Source organism: Enhydra lutris, unplaced genomic scaffold (assembly GCF_002288905.1).
Source record: "Enhydra lutris kenyoni isolate GAN:26980312 unplaced genomic scaffold, ASM228890v2 scaffoldscaffold34, whole genome shotgun sequence".
NCBI lineage: Eukaryota > Metazoa > Chordata > Mammalia > Carnivora > Mustelidae > Enhydra > Enhydra lutris.
In genome coordinates, this window is record NW_019154118.1 from 13,995,420 (window position 1) to 14,022,514 (window position 27,095).

General features: G+C 42.5%; 1 protein-coding gene across 3 annotated transcripts in view; it reads right to left on the reverse strand.

Moving 5' to 3' along the window:
• Positions 1-1,657: 1,657 nt before the first annotated feature.
• Positions 1,658-27,095, reverse strand: part of LOC111153798 (Rho guanine nucleotide exchange factor 12) — a 141,898-nt gene continuing 116,460 nt past the window's right edge. For 2 of the 3 annotated variants that reach the window (XM_022513039.1, XM_022513038.1), the window contains 13 exons: positions 26,161-26,307; positions 24,988-25,073; positions 22,707-22,832; positions 20,988-21,102; positions 19,357-19,457; positions 16,000-16,077; positions 14,435-14,510; positions 13,727-13,894; positions 12,783-12,870; positions 12,193-12,279; positions 11,979-12,058; positions 11,443-11,676; positions 8,419-9,036 (listed from right to left, as the gene is read on the reverse strand). In XM_022513039.1, coding sequence (XP_022368747.1) covers positions 8,435-9,036; positions 11,443-11,676; positions 11,979-12,058; positions 12,193-12,279; positions 12,783-12,870; positions 13,727-13,894; positions 14,435-14,510; positions 16,000-16,077; positions 19,357-19,457; positions 20,988-21,102; positions 22,707-22,832; positions 24,988-25,073; positions 26,161-26,307 — 1,988 coding nt within the window. In that variant the 3' untranslated portion in view covers positions 8,419-8,434. Of the gene's footprint in view, positions 5,764-6,328; positions 6,399-7,462; positions 7,780-8,418; positions 9,037-11,442; positions 11,677-11,978; positions 12,059-12,192; positions 12,280-12,782; positions 12,871-13,726; positions 13,895-14,434; positions 14,511-15,999; positions 16,078-19,356; positions 19,458-20,987; positions 21,103-22,706; positions 22,833-24,987; positions 25,074-26,160; positions 26,308-27,095 lie in introns of those variants that run through there. The other variant, XM_022513037.1, reaches the window with a different exon arrangement.

Sequence of the window (27,095 nt, forward strand, 5' to 3'; positions counted from 1 at the left end):
GATGTGGGACTCGATCCCAGGACGCTAGGATCATGACCTGAGCCGAAGGCAGCTGCTTAACCAACTGAGCCACCCAGGTGTCCCTAATCTTTTTTTTTTTTAAAGGTTTTATTTATTTGACAGCTAGAGAGGGAACACAAGGGGGTGGGGCAAAGGGAGAGGGAGAAGCAGGCTCCCCACTGAGCAGGGAACCCGATGTGGGGCTCCGATCCCAGGACCCTGGGACCATGATCTGAGCCGATGGCAGGTGCTTAACCGAGTGAGCCACCCAGGCACCCCCTAATTACTGTTCTTGATCACAGTACATTCAGGTGGCCCCAACCCTGTGTTCCCATGAACAAAGAAAGGGATCCCCTGGAATAAAATGCTGTTAAGTGAAGCCTTAAGTTATATATAGGTCCAAAAGCACGCTAATCAAATAAGGGGGAGAGACTTTAGACCAGAAAGAGAATTTTACGTACCTCGAATGATTTCACACCGAGTTCTCTGCTGACCCTCAGGGACCAATGGTGTCCACTAACAACAGGCAGCAAAGCAAACACACCCCGATGGTTAAAATCAGGCAAGCGCTTGCCGTGAGCAGGACGAATTATACTTGACACGGCAGGAAAGAAATGAGAAACACCTACATCTAGTTGTTCATCTGTAATGTTTCAGGACATTCATCATAGTAGGAAGACACCATATTCAATTGAAAAGCAACTACTCATCAGGATCAATCCTCTTATCTTTCAAGATGGTACTGAACCTTTGGTGAACCAGTCCTCTAGGTTGGAAGAGGGCAGCCAAAAGTGACAGTAACTGCTCCATGCAGAGACAGTGCTCCTGTCAGAAGACGGCCATCCAGGAGCAAGTGGCAATAGAAGAGGTATTCATTCCCCCCAGCTATGTTCATCAACACAACTGCAACTACTAACAGGTTAATTTTCGCAAAGTTTATTTGAATAGCCTTAATTTTTAAAAGGCTTAACTAAAAAAATCCTACAAAATACGAAGCATTTTTTTTTTTGCTATGCTTATTAAAGCGATCAGCCAAATGTGTCTCTGAATGACTGAAAATTCAAATAGCATCCGATGAATAAGTCAGATGATACCTCTATGTCAAAACCAACATACCCAAGAACCAAACTCAGCAAGCCTTCAGAGTTGAAATGAGATCCACAAAAGCACAGAAATGTTGCTACTTTAGTTAGTCCAGCACTGGGGATAAGAATGGTAATAAAGACATCAGATGTTCATTTAGGGTAGCAGAAAGCCAATGTTATTTTCAAGTGAACCACGAATTCCACTGATTTATACACTTAAAAATGGTTAAAATGACAAATTTTATGTGTATATGTCCTACAATTTAAAAAAAATACCAACAATCGTTGAACTGTACACTTTAAAGTAGTGAACTGTACGGCACGTGCACTATGCCTCAATAAAGCTGCCACAGGTACAGCGACATTCCCAGCTGCTGGTGTCCTCACGGAAGCTCGCACATTAGAGGGCAGCTGGCTGTCTCCCTAGTAAAGACGCTCTCGCAAGCAGGGAGATGTGGGACGGTCCATGCCAGTGAGATTAATCAAGGCCTCCTTGGTGCCGAAGCTCTTCCGGGTAACTTGTATAAGACAGATCAAGGAGAATACAAATAAAAAGTCACATCCTTGGTTCCTTTAAGCATATTTAATATTTGAACTCTCATTTTCTATTTTCCCAGACCCCAGAAAACAGAAAGTTTTTAGATGACCAATATTTTGTTCCAGAAACATACAGCCTTATCAGCTAATTCATAAAAGAGCTATTTTACAAAGGTACACCTGGATAATTAGAACAATAAAGTCTTTTAGGCATTTCAAAATGTGATCAGTAAAAATACATGATTATTAATAAAGTTTTTTTTTAAAGATAGTTCCAGATTTTTTTTAAAGTAATTTCTGTTAAAGAGTACATGATTGTATGGTGAACAAGGAAAATAAAATGTTCTAGTAGGAAGAGGCTTATTAAAAATAACCAATAGTGCGCACATTACAGCTATCACTTTTGCAGGACATTTGCTTAGCCATTGGCACCTGGAAATGGCAGACAGGGCTTCCTTCTACGAGGTACATTTTTTTTTTCTCAAAACCATCAGTACCAGTGGGGAAGGCATAAGGAACGAGGCAAAAGAAACTCTTTTCTTGAAGAAAGGACAATTTTGCAGATCACTGAAAAGGGGTGGGACAGTTGGAAGAAAACAGGATTTACAAAACAAAAACACTAATGGTAGAGGGGGGCAAAAGTAGCCAGCAGAAAGAGGACCAGGGGGCCCTGCCAAATTTTCTACTTTGAGGTCCTCTGTACACACTTCTCAGTGATGTCCTCTGTGACACATAAGGAAGGAAATATTGACCCAAGCTCTAGTAGCTCAAAATAACATCATATACCACCTTCAGAGAAGACAGTTTCCAGTTTGAAATACAGAAGCTCCATGTAATACACCAAATTTACCAATATCACAAAAAAAAAAAAAAAAAGCATGCAAGTAAAAGACAACTCACAGGAAGAATTATTTTACCTTCTAAACAGAAGAAAAAAATAAGGTTTTCTCCTTAATCACATTAGGTTCCCCCTTTCTCCTCCAAAAGCAAATAAAAACCTGTTTTAAAGGGACACATTCTTGGGGCGCCTGGCTGGCTCTGTCGGTAGAGCATGTGACTCCTGATTTGGGGTTGTGGGTTCGAGCCCCAAGGTGGGTGTAGAGGGTTACTTAAAAATAAAATTAAAAAAAAAAAAAAAAAAAAAGATAAAGAGCCACATCCTTTCCAACAGTGGTTACAAGCTGTTTTGGGGAACAGGAAGCCAAAAAAGCTAATGAAATATACCTTCTTATGGTAAAATATAATAAAGAGTTATAGTTTAGCTTCTAAAAGCCAAGACAACTCAGGCAGTCCAAGCTAGCTGATTTTAAAGTATGCAAAATATATGGCTTCTAGGGCTGTAATCATGATTTTAAATTATAGCACTTTGGGGGCTTGCTGATTTGCTTTGATTAACTCTGTTCTCTGAAAAGGAAGGAGACACTCCAAATGTAATTGGCCACTTAATACCAAAGAAGCCATGAGGCCCACAGAAGAGAGCGCAGGGTCATGGCAGGCCACTTCAGTGGCTACAACCCAGCTCTCCTGCTCTGGGGAGGCTGCTTTGCTCAGCAGCCTGAGATCCAGCTTCTCGTCAAGTAACTTTTGAGAGAACAGCTTTGATGGTGGCCACTGTCGCTCAGAGAGAGGAGGAATATCTAATTCCATCATCCTGAAGGGCCTATACGGCATCAGAGGAAAGTGGATGTGATTACAAGGGCCGAAAGAAAAGGAGGGTGTGGGAGGTGAGGCTGGGAAGGAGGAGGGAGAAGTTGGGCTGGTTAAAGAGAAAAAGAACACGGAAAATTGTGGCATCTTTTCAGACTCAAGACTTTGTTTTGGGTCTTCATTTAAAAATCCAGATATGAATTTATTTGGAAATACTAGAGCTAGGGCCAAAGTATTTTTCCAGTTAGCCCGGTTCCAAGGAGAGGTTTAATCGCAGAAAAACAAAAACAAATTGTTGTTAAGGACAAGATGTGGCTGAGCTAGAAAAGAAACCTGAAGTTTCTTAATTGAGTGCTAGAGAATCACGTGACTACCCTGGACTGTCTGAACTTAAGGTGAAAGTTCTATTTTTTTCTTTACCTTTCTCCTTATTAAATAAATGCCAGCTGAGGACACTGGGGTCATGTGGCTCCAAGTGTGTTACCCTTTCAGCTGGGAGTGACTACCTGTTTCCAGCAGCACGTAACCAGTCCGTTTCTACCTGTTTCTCTTAAGAGATACAGAAAGTTCAAGTCCCAAGCTTCACTTACTAGCTCCTGCTTCTACAATTTTTACGCCCATTCTGATTCAATTGATACTTGGTCTACAACTAAAAGGGCATTTTAATTTAGAGATGAGGTCCAAAGATCCAAGTTGGGCTACTTAAAACCTAGGTCAGGTTTGAAAAGGCAGAAAACAGGAATGTGGACACACATGAGCTTGTTAAGTGGTAGTGGTGTTTATGAAAGTAGTAGGGAAGCCTTATCACCTGCGATGAGAGTGCAGGGGAAGAGTATTAACGACCTCCTGATTACCCACAGGGTTTAGAGGACACTCCTGAAAGATATGAGCAGTGGAGGAACGCTTTGCCTATGAACAGAATTTAAAGATTTGACAAATGATTGAGCTCTAGTTGGCAAACATACTCTAAAACAATGTATACCCGATGCACAAAGAAAACCACAGAAAGCCAATATAACCGAAGGAGTTCTCAAGTCACGATTCTGAAACATTGATCTCTGTTGGGTGCTGCCCATACTACAGTTCATTCTAGAGCAACCCCTTGCCCACAGTTTCCAGTGTATGCTCTGGTCTGCAATTAAGGTCAGTCATGCACCAGTGTGGAGAAAGCTCCGGCAGTGAAGTAAGAAGAAGTGCTTCCGGGGCTGGTATGAGCAGCTCTGCCTTCTCCACCGCACCCCTCTCCACTCCGCTCGTGGCTCTCCTCTGAACTCAAAGAGCCCTTTGGCACCATCAGTGCAAAATTAATATTAGAGTCAAACCTCCAGGTACTAAAATTTTACTGGCCTTGTGTTCAGCAGTACCCGTGGCTAATGACAGCCATAGTTCAACTCAGTAGTGATTCAGTTAGCTAACCTTCCCAGATTCTTACCCCCCAACCCCCGCTCCCATCCCGCCCTTCCTCCGCACCCCCTCCCCTGCCGCCATCTGAAGCTTCTCCATTTGTTGGTTTTTCCTTCCTGCTCAATCTGCAGGGATAATTTTACACAAGTGCCCAAGTCTAATGTATAATTACAAAAAATGCAACAATACCAAGAATAACGAATTTATAGCCAAGAAAATAAAATTTGCTTTCCTCTCCCTCCCAAATCCCTACCCTCAATAGAAAAGAAGACAACAGAAGAAAACACACCATTTTCAAGTGCCTGCTACTTAGTACACTGAGGATTTTCTGTTAATTGGGGGTGGATCCCAGCTACAGAGGACAGGTGCTTGCCTCGGGTGGGAGGAAGCCCGCCTGACTCTTGCCCACCTGGACAGCACACAGCTCCAGTCCTCTGACCGCAGGAGCCATGGGCATACTGCGCCTCTGAGGTGCCCCTCAAAGACGATGCCTCCCGGACAGCAGAGGGCATGCAATCCAGTTTCGTGGAGGCTGGCTGCTCCTCCCTTCCCCGGCTTACTCCCTCCTCTCCGCCTCTCCACCCAGCCTCCTAATACCTCACCGGAACTCTTGGCTTCAGAAGCAACTGACCCTTGGGTGTACTAAACACAAAGGGCAAAAACTCTCACTACTCAATTAAAACAAAACATGGCAAAATAAAAATTAAAATGTGCTTTCAAATACGGAATGAAGTCAAATAAATACATCTGATTTTCTCTTTTTCTTAAGTCTAAGTAAAATTTCATATCCTACACCCAAAGCTCTATACATTTGGTTTTTGTTCTGAATCAAAATGAATTTCCGATAGTGAGGAGAGCAGAGTGAGAGTCAGGACTCCCTCCCTGACAGACTCGTGCAGCTGCCGGACTGTGAGGAACTAGTCCCGCTCTGGGTGCCCGGGGAACACGGCCGCCCCCAGGGGCTTCACAGGCAGACACTCTGTCACACACTGTCTGCATCCTCGGTGCAGCTGGGATGGGTGCCACAAGGCCGATGCTCAGAGTCCAACAACCATCAGTCACCTCCAGGACACGCGGCTCTAACTTTTATCTGGGAAGAATAAAGATACGCAGGGATCAAATTAAGAAGAACAAATGAACGCCCCGAGAACATGTCTCCCCTGCGGGTCTCGGTATGTCTTTCTGGATTGGGAAGACCTCACTGGACAACATGGAAGCAAATGTGGACAGACCGCTGCACTGAACACAGATCCATCTGCAGTCACGGGGAGACAGTGCTCCTACCGTCAGGACCGACACCGAAGGACAGGCATGAGCCTCCCTCACAACAGCACTGGCAAATCTCTTAGGAATCTAGGATTTACCAGGCCTACCCCCACCCTGTTTCCTGCTCTTGCAAAGGTGGGGGGGGTGACGGGGGCGGGCAGATGGCTCAGAAACGGACAACCGCAGTGCATCGGAGGGGAAGAAGAGCCTAGTCAGCAGACTATAGCCTCTGCTTGATCTATGATGTTTGGAAACAAGTGGCTTTTTAAAGACAGGAAAGAAATGGAATCTCAGAAGGTTTCTACTTTAAAGAACAACAAATCATTTCATTCGATGTACTGTTCAGGCAGAAATGATTCGAGAGTCGGGAATCCACAATTTTCACATACCTGAGTGCTTGTCCGTGAGGGCTGATCCAGCCAGCCTTTGGCAAAGCATGCTGTAACTTTCCTCCACCTTCTGTAAAATAAGACCCACACGTTTGTCATTTGAACATCGTAATTTTTCTTTATGAAAACAGGAAGGCAAACTTTCCCATATTACCAGGAGGCACGTCTAGATTTCAACATTAACGTCATGAAGAATTTTGTTAGTGGGGGAGAAAAGTGAACCGCATTCCTTTCACCTCCCTTAAGTGAGTAACTTAAAACTTTCTCCCATAAAGGTGATTCTCCTACCCCGAGTCACCCTGGAAATAGTCCCACAGGTGACATGGGCCGTGTTAGAGCCAACCTGCCCACAGCAGATACTTTATCAGACCCCGGATGACACCAGCTACAATCACATGAAGAAGGAAAACATGTCACGGGAAGTTAAAAACTAAACTAAGGGACACCGGTCTTTAGCTAAAAGGCTAAAGAACACTTTCAATGTTGTCCCTAAAGCCTCTAAGTAAATGAAGTCATGAAAAAACATTTGGGCTCTAGCAGTTGTGTCTACTGACAACAAAGTTTATAAGATAAAGTCCTTTTCTCAGTAATCACCACGGAAGTCAGTTTTGCAACAGCGGCCGGTACAGTGACGACCTCAATTCTGATTCACAAAACTCCATTTGTGCCCAGCTCTTGGGATCATGGGAGCCACTGGAGCCCACTTCTGTGTGTCCGAGCGTCTGGGAAACTACCGACATCACCTAACAATTCACGGATCATTAGTAAATGAAAGTATTTCCTAGAAGAGACTCTCGGAACAACACAAGCCCCACCTGTCACTGGCTTGCTGTCCACATATTCTCAGGCAGGCCAGCCAATCACCCCAAATATATTAGGGTGTTTATACCGAGAACCTCACACAAACATGCCATCTATATGGTACTATGACGTTTTCTGTTCTTACAATCAGCAACCAGATGCACCGTGATCTTGGCTTTTTATCCAAGTCTATTCACGAGTAATGGTCAAAGAAAACAGTAAATCTAGAATATGAACAAGGTCCCTGGCATCAGCATTTTGGTCGTTCTCTACCTCCTCTCTGTGAAACATGTTTCTTTACCCAAGCTTCGAGGACGCTGAGGTCTGAGGTACCTTTAAGTGTTCAAGGTCAGCCTCGATCTTACGAATGTACTCCATGATCTGGCTCTGTGAGTCTGCACAAGAGGGGGGACTCTGGATCTCAAAACAGGAATCCTCCATGGCTCCCCAGCGCTGCTGGACCAGGAATTCCGGGCTGAATGGTGAAGCTGCCCCATCAGAATGGGCGCGCTGGGGCGAGTGCTGCTGCGGGCGGGCAGAGTCTGTGGAGGGGGTGCCTGTCGTGGGCAGTGGGGGAAGCGAGGAGGCAAGCCCCTCGTCCGTGGAGCTCTCCTGCACTGCTTCATAGCCATCGAGAATCAGATAGTTTCCTATTGACAGACACAGAACAGCCTGATGAGCTTCATGCCGCCTTCCTCACATCAAGGAACAGAGATGAGGGGCTACGCTGACAACCTCAAAAGCCAACAAAGGGGTAGAAGAGCCATTAATTCCTCACCTCCGGAGTTCAGTTTTAAGTACATCAGAATCTTCTCGCTTCAGGCTGAAGCGAAACTTAGCAAACTTTCATGTAACTTCTAAATAATTTCAGACCAGTTAGCATCTTAAAAGCTGGAAACTACAAAGGCCCTGTGTGGTTTTGCCACTGCCTCCCCAGCCACAGAGCTCTCGTGCCTCATCTCCCGCACGGGTGCCCCAGTTCTCTGCTGTACCCCCTGCTCCCGGATGCCATACGGCTTCCCCCCTCACTGCCCGCACGGCTCTGCTCCCATGCTACTCACAGAGGCCCTCTTCCTCATCACCCCGTCTGCCCCTGGGTCTGACTTACGTTTCCTCCTAATTCTTCTCACCATCTGACATCTGTTGGTTTACTTATTAACCATGACTCTTTCCTCACCAGTATTCAAGCTTCACAAGGATAGTGGACTTTTCTGTGTTTCAGTCAATGCCGTAGCTCCCAGGCCCCGGGATGGGGTCTGGCATGGAGCAGATTCGGTAATTATTTACCACAGGGAAAGGTAAGGGCTACACACACGCACACACACGTGCACGCACACGCACACAGAGGGTCACGTGTGGATACCCAAACAACATCTGTCTCAGCACACAGCACAGGTAATTACCACCACAGTCCAAGTTCACATGTGAAAGAAACTTGCCTGAGATGCGCAAATTAACATCCTCTTCCTTCTTAACTGCTCCATCACCTTCTGATGGATTATCGTCACTGTGTGCTTCACGGGCATCAAAAAAGTGCTCTCCACTCTCATCAAGACTCCCTTCGGGCTCTGCAGGAGGCATCTCCGGGGTCCTAAGCATGTGGTCCATTACTAAAATGTTACTTGCCTGGCTATCTTGGAATGCCAGAACCACTGAATCCCGTGGAGTCGAAGATTCAGCTGAAGTCCGTGGACTGTAACAAGGGGCAGCGTCACCAGTTCCAGTTCTAAAGGGCACGTGTCCTTCACTAGGAGGATAGGCCTTACTGTTCTCAGAGTTCTGGGCTCCACCGTCTGTCTGCATCCCTGAAGACGCTGTCCTGTATCTTGGGAAATGTGGCCAGTCTTCCTGGGCGCTCTTCTCGGTCAAACCCAGCTGTTGTACGAGCAGCTGCTTCAGCAAGCCCACTGGAAGATTTAGGGAGGGAGGAGAAAAAAACCACACATTCACAATGATAACCGCAAACTGCCGGAATTAAATTAGTTTGTGGAGTCACCCATTATTTCTAAGGGTAAGTACCTTTTTAGTAACATAGAGTCAAAATGTTAATTTCGTGCGATCATTATTTGTTTTTGTTTTGTATTGAAAAATGAAATAAGGCACCATCTAGAGAAAGTTTAACATTAAACAGACTTGGAAAGATGTAAGCCTTCTGAATGGGGAGGCACTGCTAAATCCCCAGTACCATGCCTGCCTCTCTTTTCTCTTCCATATAACCTGAGTAATACCCCAAGGGTATTTCTTAAAACAATGTTAAAAAGCTGTGTTATGCTAGAAAAGAAGCCCTCGAAGTTTTGCTTTTTCAGAAGCAGACACTGTATATACACAGGTGTTATTTTTTCTAATTTTAGTAGAAACATAGAACATTTATTTTGTCATTTATAATATGCCAAGGAATCTCCTTAAATGTGAAGAAAATAAAGCTACCCTGTAATGAGACTTACTTTCAATGATTTGGTAGCATGTATACTTTCAAAGGATAAGAAAATGTTTATGAGTTTTTAAAAATGACCTTAACTAGAGGCTCAGCTTCCCTAGGCTGTTGAAAAGGGAAGCAACTCAGTTTTCAACGGGCAGGTGTATGCTATGAGGCCACGCACACAATGACAGAGTCACTGCAACAGTGTCAGTCAAACCATCAGAAAGCATTCTGACTGTTCATTCAGGAGAATCGACAATAAAGTAGATCTTTGAGAACGTGAAATTCCCAACTTTTAACTCTGCCTAATTTCTTTCTCCTGTTTCTCTTGACAAGGTCTCCACTAGCGTTTGGCCCTCTGTCCTTCTAACTACACTTCGTAAGAGATGCTATGCATTCCCCCGGCTCTCACACTCAAATCTCGCTCTCCCCTACCCTCTCACCAAAGCTCCAGTCTTAAAACTCCAACCTCCTGCTCGTTACTTCCTCTAAAATAGCCTGCCAGTTTTAAAATTGAGCCCATAATCTCTGGCAAATAGAAAAAGGGGGAAAAAAGAAAGTGTGGCAGTGGGCAGTAGTAATCCTTTCTGACTTTGATTTCTGACAAGAACACGGAAATCATTTAAATATTCCCTTTTCTTTGCCCTTGCACCAAGTCGATTATTTTAAGTATTTGCTGCCTCCTCACTTGATTTTTTTCCTCTAATACCGTTCCAGCCCAAACCCTTTCTGCCTCAAGCCCAGCCCACCACAGCGCCTTCACACTAGCCTCCCCCTCCTGGTCTCCTCCCACCCCAACCTTTCCACCCACTCAGCCTGAGTCATCTGTTCTCACTAGTCATACCCTAGCTTCAAAACTTCAAATGGTTCTCGGCAGCTAGAGCAAACCTTCTCAGCCTTTCCCCTCCTCTGGGACACCTGCGAGATGGGACAGGCTCCCATTTGTAAGTGATTCTCAGCCAGGCTAGAGTGGGGGGCTAGCTAACAAGAGTGGCAAGGGCCACCCTCCTTGTGGGTGTGCACTGTGTGTGTGAGAGAGACAGAGAGACAGACAGAGAGAGGGGACAGGCTAGACTGGAGAGTACCGCAATCTCTAAAGAAAACTAGAAAAATATCTGTAGTTTGAAAAAGCCCTCAAAACACGTGCTGCACCATTTTTTCTTTTTTTTTTTTTCCCAGAAAGAGAGAGCACGTGTGTGTGTGTGTGTGTGTGTGTGTGTGTAAGAGGGAGAGAGGGGCAGAAGGAGCGGAGAGAGGGAAGGGGGGGGTGGAGAGAGGGAGAATGAATCTGAAGCAGGCGCCATGCCCAGTGCACAGCCCAATGCAGGACTCAACCTCCCGACCCTGAGATGACGGCCTGAGCTGAACTGAGAGTGGGACTCTTGACCAACTGCATCACCCAGGTGCCCTGTGTGCTGTGCCATCCTTAAAACCCAGAGGACTCAATGTGGCGTTTCAGGTTCACAGTGGCTGGCCTCAGCATCCCATCTCCTACCTTTCCAGGCTTCTCTCCCACCCCCTGCACCAGTGCAGCGTGCTCGCCACTCTCAGAGCACCCTCGGGGCCTCCTGCCTCTGTGCTTCTGGTCCTACCATGATTCTTACCTGTACCTTCTCTACATACCTGAGTCTTACCCATTCCACAAGGTAATAATCACCTCTCCCTTGTCTCCTGATGCTTCCCTCTCTTGTCACCAAAACCAGATCAATTCTGACACACCTGTACTGGTTAAACAGTGGGAGGTTTTCTATCTTCTTCCCAACTAGATGGTAAAATTCTTTAAGGGAAAAGTCAGAGTTCCCACTTCTTTGGATTCTCCCTACATGGCTGCACAGTCCATGACACAACCCGGGTCCTTCACAAGTACCTGTGTTGACTCAGGAATAAAACTTACAATTCCTTAGTGCATCCAGTGCCCACCGTTCTTCTGAGGCAGGCAAGTGTGGGTCTGGGCCCGGGATTTGGTAACTTGCTCCAGCTTCCTGCAGAGCCCCGTCTGCGTGCTGCTCCTTAGCAAACGGTCTCTCAGCCACAAAGAGATCGTCTACCTCGGATTTCCCAGAGGTACCCAGTGAATGCGACTGAGGTTTGGATGATATTAAGGGAGACTCTAATCCCAAATCTCTGTCTGTCCAATGGAACAGAAAAAGCAGAACAGATCTTAAACAAAACGGTTAATTTTTAACGTGAAGCATTCAGGCAGTACTCGGAACAGAATAACCACACGAGGACAGAGACCGCCGGCTGTTAGGGAAGACACACTCAAGAGTGGCGTTACCAGGGTGCACGCAAGGCTTGTAAGCGAAGTTTGTGAAAGTAAAACAGCCGACGCGAGAATCTGCATAAACCGAAAGACTTCAAGTTTCTTTGCCTTTTCCCAAGTAACACACAGACTCCATTCTTCCAGGTTAAGCTAACACATCAGTTTACCTGGACTCTGCAGACCAGGGACCGAAATGCTGTGATGTTCCACTTTTAATTTGGGAGCTGTTTCTTCATCGTTGTCACCTCTGTGAAAGAAAAAAAAAACAATCTTTCAGCTTCGTGAGGTGCCTAAACATCACCACAATGAAATGTAAGGATCATCCCTTCCTTTCCTGACCAAAACACAGTCAGTCGTACTACGAGGCGGAGGCAGACTCACTCGCAAGGCGGGGACTGTGGCAACGGGATGGGCTTTGCGGACTGCTCCTTCACTGAGGCGGCCATCCGACAGATTAGGTCTTGCCAGCTGCAGGGAGTTTGAAAGGATCCAAAATCCAACAGGGAGAGGGGGAGAAAAATGCCCTTTAAATACACTCAGAAAGAAATAATAACAAAAACAAACAAACCAGAAACGAAATCAAGCCAATCGAACAAAAAACCCTCCTTCTGCCAGAGTATGTCTGTTATTTTGGCTCTTAAGTAGAAATTACAAAAAACGCTGCACCTTAAAGAAAAACCTAACAAACAACATTACGGATACACTGAACGTCAAAAAACTTCACTTGACCCTTCTGAGAATTCTTCCTTAGAAAAGAGAATTGCAATAGTATAGAATCAAAATAAGGAACACCAAACTAAAAAGGAACACGTTTTTAGAAAAACATCTTGAAAAGAATATATGGGAAGTCCTTGTTTCAATATAGTTTTTGGTTTCCAAAGTACTATTACAAAAACCAAGTTAAGTTTATAGAATAACATACTGAGAATAATAAAAACTATTAGAGCAAGGTAGCTCTATCTAATACATACACAGTCTTTTCGGAAACCGTCTGTGCCACCAGCTCATAAATTTGGGCTCCATTGTCTGACATGGAGATGACAAATAAAGCTTTGTTATCTGGAAGAAATAAGAGAGAAATTACTCTAACACATGAATATGACCTAGAAGCCATGAAGGATGCTTCTAGAGTCCTGGTTTATTCCACACTTTATCTGGTTAAAGGCTAATCAGCTCACTTTGTAAAAATTCATTAAGCTGTACTTAAAATCAGTGCAACTTACTGTATGTTACATTGTATATATCACACTTCAATAAAACCAAGATCATAAAAACTAGCATGGATTCCAAGTAACTTCATAGAAACAAGGAGATGGCTGTATATCTGAATTAAGGAGCACTATGATGTTTTCGCATTTATTTTGAATTGCCCTTTTGCTAAACAGTTACTTAATAATATTCAATAAATACTGGAGAAAAGAGGTCATCAGTTTATCTTGCTGTTATAGAACTAACAAGTTTTAAAAGGATTCCACTGTTACTATGATTAATATATAATTTGCTAACTTAAATGGATTTCCAAAATCCCAAACTACACCCACCTCTCCATTTTTGCTTGTTTGCTCTTTTATCACAAATCAAAAAACATACAACTCTAAGGAAAGCCTTTTCATTTAGATTACCTCTCAGTTCACCATCTTCCTTGGTACCTGTCCATGATCTGACTAAGGAATAAAGATCAAAGGAGCATGCAGGAAATTTTCCAATGCAGAAAACTGCTCGGAGAAGTCAGGCTTCCCAAATAATTTGGGGGTACAAACTCTTTTTGGGGGGGGTATAAACTCTTAATTTACTTTCTAAGCAGTAAATCATTTCATTCCATTTGTCTACCAGTCGGGCTATTTGACCAATACTGACTATCTTGTGCAACTTCACAATGAACCCGAGGTCGCTGTCACTCCTCGGACACACTTGCCTGTTGCCACTTGTCGGACCAGCACTGTATTCAACTTAATGACAGGGCTGAATGTGTGTTTGCTGTCAGCGGTAGATGCCAGAATCTTGCTATGACATCTTAACACCAGTCTGTCATCCTGCTTCTGTAACAATACAAGAATGTCTTCCAGCAGCAATGTGTACAGATCTGGAAGTCAAAGCGGGGAGAAGGTGATTAGCACAGACACTGAGATGTGTTTTATAAACTTTAATAACAATTTGACAGAGAAGATTCATTCCTGTTAAATCTAATACATTTTAAAGGTTGGCTTGCTATTGTCTTTCTTAGTTTCATTTTTTAATAATTCATTTTTATATTGTAACACACCAAAGTGTCAATCTGTGACTGACAAGAAACTTAAAAAAAACAAAAAAACCAAAACCATGATTCCTCACCAGAGATAGTTTAAAATGGAGTGGTTTAAAGAAAGCTTATTAGAAAGCTCATTAGAATATAAGAATGCTGGAGACAGGACCAAATCATGCCAAACTTTTCTGCTTCAGCCCTCAGTCAATATTTAATGCACTTCACCTAGAATAAAATAACATAAGCAGATCTTCTGCAAAAAGAACAGGGCAGCGCCGCTCACTCCTGTCACTGAAACCCACCAACGGCTGTCTCTTCTCTTTAACCTGAAGGAACTTTACTTCCTCCACTCTCCCCAAAACTGACGGACATTACACCTACCAATAGTTTTATCTCGATTCACCTTCCAGACCAATGGCCCTTCATGAATCATCTTCCTTTTTGTTAAATCCAAATTCTGCCAAAATAAAGAGAATTACACATGAATTATTTCCAAGCACTAAGTGACAAGATATTCCAGAGAGTCTCTTCAAGAAATTCCTCATATGAAAGGAGCTATTTACCTTCACTATCATTACTGGTGTCTGCCAACTACTGAATATGGAATAATTATGGGATAAAGATCAAGTTACAGTAGGCTGCATATAATTTCCTAAGTTAGAGGTATCTTGTAGAAAAACATTCAAGACTCCTGCCTTCTGAATCTTACACTAAATACATGATAATTGCTTATGAAAATGAAGCTGCAAACATTCGGCCACTGGATTCACAGCCTGTCCCCTAATTTTCCGATGAACAACTAAATGAGGATGGTGCATAGCTTATCTATCTGTAAGAGGCCTATGAGTGCCAAGCTCTAGTTCCAAACAAAGTTCTAAGGAACGGTACCCATGAAAAAGTCCAGGCAGTACTTAACCTTGCTCCATATATTAAAAATTTATTTTTTTTTAAAGATGTATTTCTTCTTTGAGGGAGGAGGGGCAGTGGGTGAAGGAGAGAGCCCAAGTAGACTCCCTGCTAAGCACGGAGCCCCACGTGGGACTTGATTTCAGGACCCTGATATCATGACCTGAGCCAAAACCAAGAGTTGGACGCTTAACCGACTGAGCCACCCAGGCACCCCTAAGAACTAATAATTTAGTCAGAGAATCATCTCTTAGTGTAGATAGCTCTAAGAAAAATCTCATTCTCTGGAAGTGAAGGGGTTGAGCATATTAAGCATGCTTTTTGATAAGATGCTATATATGATATAAAAGTCTAGTTTAGGGGCGCCTGGGTGGCTCAGTGGGGTAAGCCTCTGCCTTTGGCTCAGGTCAAGATCTCAGGGTCCTGGGATCAAGCCCCACATCAGGCTCTCTGCTCAGCAGAGATCAGTGATCTCTGTCAAAATAAATACATAAAATCTTAAAAAAAAAAAAATGTCTAGTTTACTAGCCACCAAATAAATCTACCAAAACAACCACCTACAAAAAAGACTGAAAATACTAAGTAGTTCCTTAATACAAAAGCCCCACATGATAGAGATAGCAATTACAAAATACTTTACTATCATTCCTGTAATGGTTTCAACATTTCTGCTTTTGAAGAGCTTCATGAAAAAATTATCTTGTTTTACTCAATAATCTGGAAGGTTCCCAGAGTAAACACCTCTACTCTCATTCAAACTATAAGAATACAATAACATTAAACAACTAACGTTCCTTAAGTCCCCTGCAAGTTCTTGTTACAAAAAGTTAGCTTTACACAAAATATTCTTCTAATGAAAGACTAAAGTCATCTTCACATAGACCAGGCTTTGAAAAAGAAGAACAGAATCAGAACTACAATCTATGATAGAAGAACTTCTTCAGCTGATGGATGCCCCTCTGAGATGTTAGTAATCTGCCAGGTCTTTAGTAAATTGCATTTTTTTTTTTTTTTTAAATTATGATTAGACCATCTCTCACCCTGAGCTCTTCCACGTTTGGGTACTCTGACAACTTCAGATTGGAGGTATCCAGACGACGCTGATAGTCTTCTAAACGCTGAAAATTAAGACAAGGTGGAGCCAAGGTTACTGCTTTGGATATCAGTGGTTTCTATATACCTGACCCAAATCGATGTTTTAACCTGCTTTTTACACAGCTCTCTGCAACACTAGACATAACTGACAACTCTTTCTTTCTCTGAGAAAGAGCGAGCGAGCACAAGGCAGGTGGAGCAGAGGGAGATGGAGAGAGAAGCTCAAGCAGACTGCCCTGAGCACGGAGTCTGACAAGCAGCTCAATCCTGGGACCCTGAGATCATGACCTGAGCTGAAACCAAGAGTTGCCACTCAACCAACTGCACCACCCAGACAGACACCCTACAGCTCACTCTTAATCAAAGCACCTCCTTTCCCTGGCTTTGGAGACATCACACCCTCTTAGTTTTTCTCTCCCCTTTTTGGATGTTCTTACTCAATCTGCTTTTCAAACTCACTGACTTCTAACTTAGCTTATGGTTCTGTTTTGAATATGTAAGTATGGACATGGTACAAAATTTGAAAAGTAATATAAGGTGCACAGTGAAAATGAAGTCTCCCTCCAGTCCTGTCCTCCTGCCTCTCTACTCCCAATTTTCTCTAAAAAAACAATCCCTAATACTCATTTCTTAGGTAGTCTATGAGAAAAATTCTAAGCAAACAGAATATGTGCATATATGTAAGTATACTTGTCTCTGTACATGTTGTGTATATATATATCCTTTTTAAAAAGATAGGATAGCATAATATATTAATACATGTACTACTCATACGGTAAGACGATCACATACACATCTGTGTATGTGTGTCTCTCTCGATAAATCTTGGCGACTGCTCTACATTAACACATACAGAGAGAACTCACTCTTTAAGTGGCGTATGGCATTCAGCCCTACGAATGAACTACAGTCTATTTAACTACACTTTATTGATGGACATGTAAGTTACTTCCAATCTTCTCCCATAACAAATAAATACTGGGATAGCATGGTCTTAAAACATATATTTTTATAGATATGTGCAGATACACCTGTAAGATAAATTTCTAAAGAAACAACAATTAGATCTAAGTGTATGTGTATTTTCCCCAAGATTATAAAAATGTCCAAGTACACAGAAAAGTCTGAAAGTGTATAGTGAGCACCTATACACCCACACTTCCATTCTGGGTCATATTTGATATATTTGTTCTTGTCATAGGTCTGTTCATTCCTCTGGCTATCTACCAATCAACTACGCATCTTGAATGCATTACAAAATAACTTATAAATGGAAGCACACTTTACCTTTAAACATTTTAGTATGCATATCATTAATAAGAGTTCAATATTTATTAACAGTTGTTTTTAAAATAAAATTTACATACAGTGAATGTATGTATTTTAAGTGAACCTTCCCGAAACAAGTTATATATATGCATGCACCTGTGCAATCGAACTCCTAGCAAGACACGAAGTATTACCATCACCACAGAACGTTTCCTCATGCTTCTTCCCAGTCACTATCTGTTCCCACGTGCCCAGTGACAACGACTTTTCTGACCTTTTTTCCCCACCACTGTTTAGTCTGTTCTAGAAGTTCACAAAGATAAAATTATGTATCTATATACAGACACACTCTTGTCTGCTTTCATTCAGCACGTTTGTGAGATGCAATTGTGTTGTGTCTATCAGTAGTTCATTCCCTTTTATTGCTGGAATTTATTATCCTAGTTTATGACTATACCCTCGGTTGGTTTACGCTAGAAACATACAAGTCTGTGGGCACAGATCTCCCTTTCTCCTGGGTAGATTACCAGGAACAAAATCACTGGGTCAAAGGGCAGATGTATGAATATGTGCATTTTTAATTTAGCTACATATTGCCAAAATGCCCTCTGGGGTTTTATCATTTTACACTCCAAACCACACATCTGAAAGTTCCTGATTTCCCACATCAACACAGCTGTCATCACTTGGTTCCTAAGAAATTATATCCAGGTCCAGGGACCCCATTATTTGTATATATGCTCACAATCTTACGTTTTTCTCTTCAGCACAGTCCTCTTACAGGTAGATCCGTAGAGCCAAATGCATACCAACATTTTCACCTCCTAACCAAAACCTAACTCTGCATCTGCCCCACAAATCTGGGGCTTCTTCCCTCAGCCCGCCCACCCAAACGTGTAAGCCAGAGAGCTGGGACTTATTGCTACCATCACACTTCTCTTCAAATCCTTCTCTAAATCAGTCACCACATCCTATCAATTACCTTGTAAAGATTTCCCCAATTCTTGCGTCTCTTGAGCCACCACCATCTGCCCTGACCTGCTGCAACAGACTAGACTGAGCTCTTTCACCCCCTTTCTGTCCCCTTCACCCGTTCTCCATAGACTGGTGTGAGTGGTACTTACACGGCAAAAAAATACGAACACGCCACTCTGCTTAAATGTCTATAATGAATTCCTACTGCTTTCAACCTCAAAATCTTTAACACTGTCCACAGTAGGACCCTGTATGACTTCATCCTGACCTACTGTACCTCATTTCACTCTACTCTGAGTTTGCTTTTTAGGCATGATCCACACTAACCTAATCTTTCAGCTCCTCAAACAGGCCATGCTTCCTTTTTACCCCAGGACTTTTGTATATGCTGTTCCCTCTACTTATAAGGTTGTTCCCTACCACATTCTTTGGATTTCCATTCATTTTTCAGAGCTTGGCTTAAATGTCAATTCTTGAAGAAAGCTTTCTCCAATGGCCACCACCTGACATCCTCAAACCAGGCTCGCCCCATACCCCCCCACACACTAGTACATCTATTCCTGGCATCCCCCAATTCTCCTTCGTAGCAGCTATCACAACTCACATAAAATACTTGCACTAAAATCTGTTCAATACTTTCTATCCTGCTAGAAAATAAGCTCAGTGTAGGCACTTATTTTATTTAGTTACTTAAGCACCCTATATCCTGCACTCAGCATCCACTCAGCGTACAGATGCTCTTTATTTGTTGAATGGGTAGATGAATGAGAGAGCAAACAAGCAGCTGGAGATGCTCAAAAAAGCCAAATACAAATCTGATGTTCTACCACAAATTGGTCTGGACCCACCTACTACATGAACAGCTACCAAATGCCCCACCTGTCAATCATGTAACGGTAATTCAATGATTATTTCACAGATTCCAGTGACTGACTTAATACTAAACTTAATACTAACTTAGTACTAACTTATTGCTAACTTAATACTCTCACTATGTTAATACTAACTTAATACCCTTAGTATGTGACCCTGTATCCTCTTGCTTTCCCCCTTCTTACCTGTTTGTTTTCTGCCTCCTTGACAGCCTGATTTACATAATTTAAGATCTGACGACAGTGATCTGCAGCTTTCTTCACCTTCTCCCTTTCCGTTGGCAATTCTAAGCAAAGCGGCAGGGCGGGGCAGGGGTGGGGGCAGAATCCAGATGTAAAATAAAGGAAATCAGAAAGGAACATAAATATAAATATATATGTAAGTAAGATATCATTTTATGTCAACAGTTAGAAGAATATACTATGACCTTGAATATTTTTATACCGGGCTAAAATCTATGGCAGAATCCCAATTCTGATCATCTTTGGGCAGATGAGACTTCTATGACAGTACATTAACACACAAATACTCATCTTTAAAAAGAAGCCACGGTATAGAATCCAGGTTCAAGAAGCTAGGCTTTAAGTCAAGTACCAGACCCCTAGGGAGTGGGTCTCATTCACATTATAACTTACATGAATGGGGCCCCTTCTCCACCTAGAATCTCTCCTGATGCAGAGCCTATGTGATTATGTCTAGTGGACCTGTTAAGCAGTAATTTTTTAATGATAACACAATTAAAAGAAATCCAGAATAAGTTTCTTTGAATTTGAGATTACATTACTTTATTTAGTTGAGAGAGAGAGAGCACGCCAGCATGAGGGGCAGAGGAAAGGGAGAAGCAGACTCCCCTCTGAGCAAGGAGCCCAGTGCAGGGCTTGATCCCAGGACCCTGGGATCATGACCTGAGCTGAAGGCAGACGCTTAACCAAGTTGAGCCACCCACGCGCCCCTTGAGATTACATTTAAGGAAAGAAAATAGATTATAGCATTTGTATCATTAAAAGATGAAATTCACCAGAATGTGTTGAGATTAAACTGAGGCCTACAATGTAAAGAATGCCGAAACTGGAATATTTAAAACTACAATTCTCTGAACAGCAACCTACCTCTATTCAACAGGTCTATTAAAGTATAAAAATTAATGTGTATGAGTATTTTCAAATTCTCAGGTGTAAGAAACAGGAGTTCGATTGCATAAAATTATGAATGAGAAGTAAGTATGAGACCCTGAAGCTCAGCTGAGAAACTCGGATTCATTTCCTGGTTCAAAACAGGAGAGCGGGGGTGACACAAGCTCGCCGGGCTCGGTGAAGTACATATACGGACACAGAGCAGTTCTGCAGCCAGGATAAGAGTTCTTCAAAGCAAACACGACGTACCCTATAGGAAGAACCGTACCCAAAGTGCACTTAGTCCGGAAAGCACCAGAGAGCCAACACGGCGCCCTTGAGGGGCTAAATTGCTCTCCGCCACAACTACTTAATTCTCCTCGTTACAGGGAAAAAGCAGTCAGAGACAATTTATCAACCAACGAGCACGGCTATGTTCCAACCAAACTTTTTTACAAAAATAGGTGATAAGCCAGATTTGGCCCACGATTCGTAGTTTGTCAAACGCTGTATTTAACGTGCTTCTAATGGAGCACATTAAATCAAATAGCCTCATGAAGACTGGGCTGGATCTTGCTAGAAAATGCTGCCAGACTCTGGAAATTGAACCCTTCGGCACCGGGACGCGGCGAGAGATTATTTAGCAGGACATGGGGTTTTCTGTTTTGTTCCTAAGCTTTTTAATTTCAGTGAGAATGCGATACCTGTGTATTTGGCAATATTATCCAACAGAAGAGGGTACTTGGTAAGCCTCTGCATTTGTGTAGGAATGATATCCTTCAGCTGCAGACGACGACACAGAGGATTACTCTCAGCATCCTAAAATTAAAATAAAATAAGTGAATCTGTGATCCTTATTAGGACTATAGTTACCCATCACATGCCATGTATTCCTCATGGATGGGTCTACAACCGTTCTGGTTATTAAATCAAGACTTAAAAAAATAAGGTATACCATGGCCCCCCTATATTTCTGCTTTCTCCTTTACTCACATAATGGGGGTGGGGAGCCTTTATCACTAAGCCAGTGGCTTCTTTCTTATCTGTCTAAGCAAAAATTGAGACCAGCCATAACCAACGCTAAGAATTGCTTGCTTGAGATAACACAGTTTTATCTTCACATATTCATTTTCCTCTGACTGGCATTCCTACCAAAAGTTAGTCGGCTGATTTGTTATTTGCCATTCCAATAGGTACAACAGATCATCAGGCTGGATGTACCCCAGCTCATCTCTAATAGGGGGTCTGCAAACTTCAGTAAAGTACCAGGCAATAAATACTTGAGGCTTTGCATGCCATACAGTCTTTGTCACAACTACTCAGCTCTGCTGTTTTAGCACGAAGACAGCCACAGACAGTAGGTAAATGAATGAACGTGGCCGTGTGTAGTGAAGAGTTCTGAGATGGCCTTCTCGATTCCCACTCTCCAGTGGACCCGCCCTGTATAATCACCTCCCCCGGAATGTGGACAGAACCTGTGAACACGATAGGTTATCACTCATCTGATTAGGTTACCATCAGTTAACTTTGTGTTGATCAGAAAGGAAAGTGTTTCCTAGGGGAGTCTAACTTAATGAGAGGAGCTCTCACAAGAAAGCTGCCAGAGAGACACAATCCTTCTAGCTTGTGAGAAAGGAAACGACTATCGTGTCAACTGCCTGTGGGGCCGAGTGAGAGAGATACGGGCATTCTCTAGGAGCCGAGAGCAGTTTCCAGCCAACGACAAGACAGCGGTCTTGTTTATACATTTACAAGGACATGAAATCTGTGAACCACCAGGGAGCTTAGAAGAGGACCCCAAGTCTCAGAGGGGAACTGCAGCTCCAGATGACCCCTTCCTTTCAGCCCGGTGCAGGCATGAAGGGAGGACCCAGTCAAACAGTATCTATACCTCTAAACCACAAGAACTGGGACATGATAAGTTTGCATTAAGTTGCTACATTTGTGGTAATTTGTTCTACCACAGTAAAAATTTACTACACTGTATTCTAATAAAACCCCACAAAAACAGGCAAGAGGCTGGATAGGAACTGTGGGCCACAGTTTACTGATGCTTGGTAGATACCAATACGTACACCTCAATAAGCCTGAGTGCTGGCACACTCTTCTCAGGGCTAGTTATGAGCCCATTCTCGTGTTCTGACCACATTATTGTAACAGCTTACATGGGACATTTCCTGACAGTATCTCCACAGCAAGGTGGATTTCTCTGTCAAGTATTTTAACCCTGACATATACTCTTTATTATTTACCATTGCAAAATCACCCTTATACTCTCCAGGAATTTTAAGAGCTAACATATGGCTTTAAAAAGGGTTAACATAATCCTTGTAAGACTCTTAGTCTTAGAATTCCCCCAGTTTATTCTCTGATAAAAAAAAAATTGCATTTTTTTTTTTTCTTTCATGACTCACTCAACTCACTTGCACAAAGGTCTGGAATCGAGAATCCTTTTTCTGACGAGACTTGATCATTTCCAGGGCAAAAGGTTGGTTACTGCAAAAGGTAGCAGCAGCGTGCTTCAACTTGTCCTCCCCTGGTCCACTGAACTGTGCCAAGAATGCAAAGAACACAACAAAGAATGGCAGACTGAGCTTATCTAAGGCCAGACAAAGTGAGAGACAACCACGATCCTTTCAATATTCCACTAAGTGCTCTCAAGTGACAAGAAATGGAGACCTACATATCTCTGTGAACTATCAATGTTTCTCCATTAAGAAGGTCAGATGCTGACACAACCAGACCTTTTCTGATCACATTCCAATGTTTTCCTGCTCACAGCCTCCCACAACTAATTACCTTTCCAGTCTAGACCTCTTCTAAATTAAACAAAAGAAAAGTTAACACTGGGCGAATAGGAGACGCAAAAGGCTTAAGGACTGAGATTAATATTTGATTTTCTTAGAATCTGACAGCTTCACAAAAGTTACTAACTGCTCTAGGAAGAAAATCGGTGGGATTCTAATTGATGCTTTACTGTATCATACTACAGTATAATGCTGTATCATACTACAGATTTTCTGTTTCAGGGTCACCTGGGTGGCTCAGTCGGTTGAGTATCCAACTCTTGGTTTTGGGTCAACTCATGATCTCAGGGTCCTGGGATCAAGACCCAAGTCAGGCTCCATACTCAGTGCGGAGTCTGCTCAAGATTCTCTCTCTCTCCCCCTCACCCCACTCATGCTCTCCCCCTCTTGAAAAAGGATGGATAGATAAATCTTTAAAAAAAAAAATTCTATTTCAAGTTGAGTAGTGTGCTACCCATCCAAGAGAACTCAGTTACAACTTTCACTGCTATGCTGAGCTCAAGAAACAAAATGAGCCACACTATCACCAAGTAGCCACAGAGTAAGCTAGGTTTTTTAAGGAAGTTAAATCTCCTTAATAACAATAATGCCAGATGGGCCTCAAGAAGACGCCTTGGAAAGCTGAATAAATGCAAGATGAGAGCGGACTGTGATCCCCGGATCCTTCCTATGAGGCTGAGAGAAGATCTCCTATGTGATTAGCAGATTCTCAGCCATAATCTTAACATCAACGAAAGAAGTATTATGAACACTGTTTTTATCAACTTTCTAGTATTCTATGTTATAAAAAGTTATTATTGTACAGTTACCAAAATCTGTGGCATTTCCTCAAGCTATCTGCATAATGAAGTCAATTTCCGTGGGCATATCTGAACAGTTCCTGTGCAACCTGTGTTAACATTCTGAGAACTAGGTCATATGCTTCACCATTACGCACAGCCTTAACTACAGTACTTTCTTTAAGTAAGATCAAACCGGGGCACCTGGGTGCCTCAAGTTAAGCTTCTGCCTTCAGCTCAGGTCATGACCTCAGGGTCCTGGGATCGAGCCCCACATCGGGCTCTCTGCTCAGCAGGGAGCCTGCTTCCCCCACCCCCTCTGCCTGCCTCTCTTGTGATCTCTCTCTGCGTCAAATAAATAAAAAAATCTTTAAAAAAATTTTTTGTTTTGGATCAGACCCACTTTCCCCTGGGAAAATTTTCTATACGTCCTAGTGTGGGTCTCTCTATTGTATTTTCCCTTAAGAACCTGCACTCTCCCTTTCTTTAACTCTTATCACACTTGAAGGGACCAATGACTGTTTCCCTGCTGGTTCTAAGTGCCACCCAGGCACGTGGCTCCTGCCATGTCCGCTGCGATTGCTACCATCTCCCAAGCACCTCGAACAGTGTACACACCGTGGGGTACATTCTCAAACAGTCAGACAGAAGAACAGAATGGGACAAACAGCTATGGCAGTCTTGGAGCTCTTTCCTTACACTGTGAAAAAGATTAAGTACTTCTCACTTTCCTACTTTTGTGATGGTGGCTCTGGATCTACAACTGTTTAATGTTTTACAGCAGAATTCTGAAATTTGGACAAGAGAAGACAGTGAAAATTCTGTGTTAGTTAAATTATTTTTATCAAGATTCATTTCACTCTCTATTCATTAAAACACAGAGATTAATATCCTGAATTTGATGAAAAAAGAGAACTTAGTTCGAATGAGCACTTATTAAAAAATATTAACGAAAAAAACATACTAACTACAAGAATACATACTTGGATCCCTTTCATCTTTACAGTAGCTTTGCAAAATGGATGAGTTTGCATATTTGGAAAGATTAGTTTCTCAACCTTGAATCTGATCTTCCAGTGTCTATAGAAACATTAAAATGAAATAGCCAATTTCCTTACCCAGATCAGCAAGTCTTCCCCAATCTGATCAATAACTGAGGTCTCATTCCTCTTTCGAACAGCCTTCATTTGCTCATTCAATCCAACTAAGCGGGGGGCGGGGGGACACAACGGGAAAATAATTAAGCATACACTCATTTTGGTCTGCATTACTGTCTGTACCGAGAAATCAAAATTTTCCAAAAAAAGGATTTTCATAGTAGTTTAGCTGCCTCTAGTCTCTTTAAATACAAATCTGAACACAATTCTTATGCATACAGATATCTGTGAGCTCTATCTGAAAAACAGATGCCAAAGCATAAAACAATGTGGAAACTAGCACATTACATACAGTATAGCTACATCAAATACGCATTTAACTTCAAGACCCCATCATAACTATGCTCCTCAAGAAATCTGAATAGAACAGGTGATTCCATCCACTGTTCCTCTCAAAATGTTTATGTTCACAGGCAGTGGATATAATCAACCTGAACTTGTCAATGCATGCTGGTGAAGCCCAAGATCACCCACAAAGACATAAAAGGCACCAATTTGGTAGGCAGGTGTTGGCAGGTGGTGATGGCATCCTTGACGAAAGAAAGCTTGAGAATTAAGGATCACAGAGAAGCAGTGACTTACAGAGAGAGGAACTGTGTCTACGAAGTCTGAGATGACTATAACCATAGAAAGCCAGCAAGGTAGAATTTTTTATGTATTTACTCAAGCATTTTAAGTAACAATAAAAGAATTCCTGAAAATTACCCCATCGTGAAATTATACACTGTATATTACATATACTACACACACACACACACACACACACACACACACACACACACATTATATGAGATATATATATATTTAAAAACATATACACTGTAATTGATAAGAAATTTCCATGGGTAATTTTAACTATTCATACTTTTCACCTTCGACATTAACTTTAGACCCTAAGTCCTGTGGTAACAATTTATATACAAAAGGCTGACAGTGCCAGTGGGTGTCTGGGGAGGGAGGTATTCAACCATCTGATCACTTCTTTATGTTACGTGCTCACATATAATTATGTAATTTCAGGAATGCTAACATGAATACCCTTAGAAGATTTTATTGCTATGGTGCTTTTATATACTCACAATCTTTCATCTATTAAAAATGTTAGGGACAAAGATGAGAGTCGATTTTTCTTACTATGAAGTTGAAGAATATCTTCCAAGTTTGAAAAAATTTTCCGTAGTTCTGAAGGTGACAGAATTCCTTCTCTAGACACTCGCTGATAGAATACTTGATCAAGAACCTTCAGTGTTCGAACATGAGCTCTTTCAGTGTAGAACAGTTCTAAGCAAAAAAAAAAAAAAAAAAAAAAAGGAATTGAAATATTACCTCATTTAGAGTAATTCCATGAGACCAAACACAGGCTTTAGCTGGAATTAGGCAGCAAATGAGCTCTATAATAATTATTTATAGTTTTGAAAGGATGTAGTATCTCTCATGTCACTTTCTTGATTCCATGAGACCCTCCTGCATACTGGCTCTAAGAGCTGAATGTTGCCAAATGAAAAATATCATTCAAAACTATTCTGGAGGCACCTGGGTGGCTCAGGTCATGATCCCTGGGATGGAGCCCCACGTTGGGCTCCCTGCTTATGGGAGAGTCTGCTTACCCCTCCCCCTCAGCCCCTCCCCCCACTCCTGCTCGCTCTCTCTCTCTCTCTCTCAAATAAATAAATCTTCAAAACAAAAAACCCCGGGGCTCCTGGGTGGCTCAGTGGGTTAAAGCCTCTGCCTTCGGCTCAGGTCATGATCCCAGGATCCTGGGATCGAGCCCTGCATCAGGCTCTCTGCTCAGCAGGGAGCCTGCTTCCTCCTCTCTCTCTGCCTGCCTCTCTGCCTACTTGTGATCTCTGTCAAATAAGTAAATAAATAATCTTAAAAAAAAACAGCCCCAGAACTATTCTGTATATTAAAGTTGACAATGCACTGCCAAATCCTGTCTTTTCATAATACTACCCACCAATCACAGCTACAACATCAGAAAGCTGTAAGCCCAAACAGCATATACCCTTTCAATTGAGCCCTCTTCAGAAAGAACAGTACTTTCGATTATCTAATTTGCCTATAAACCC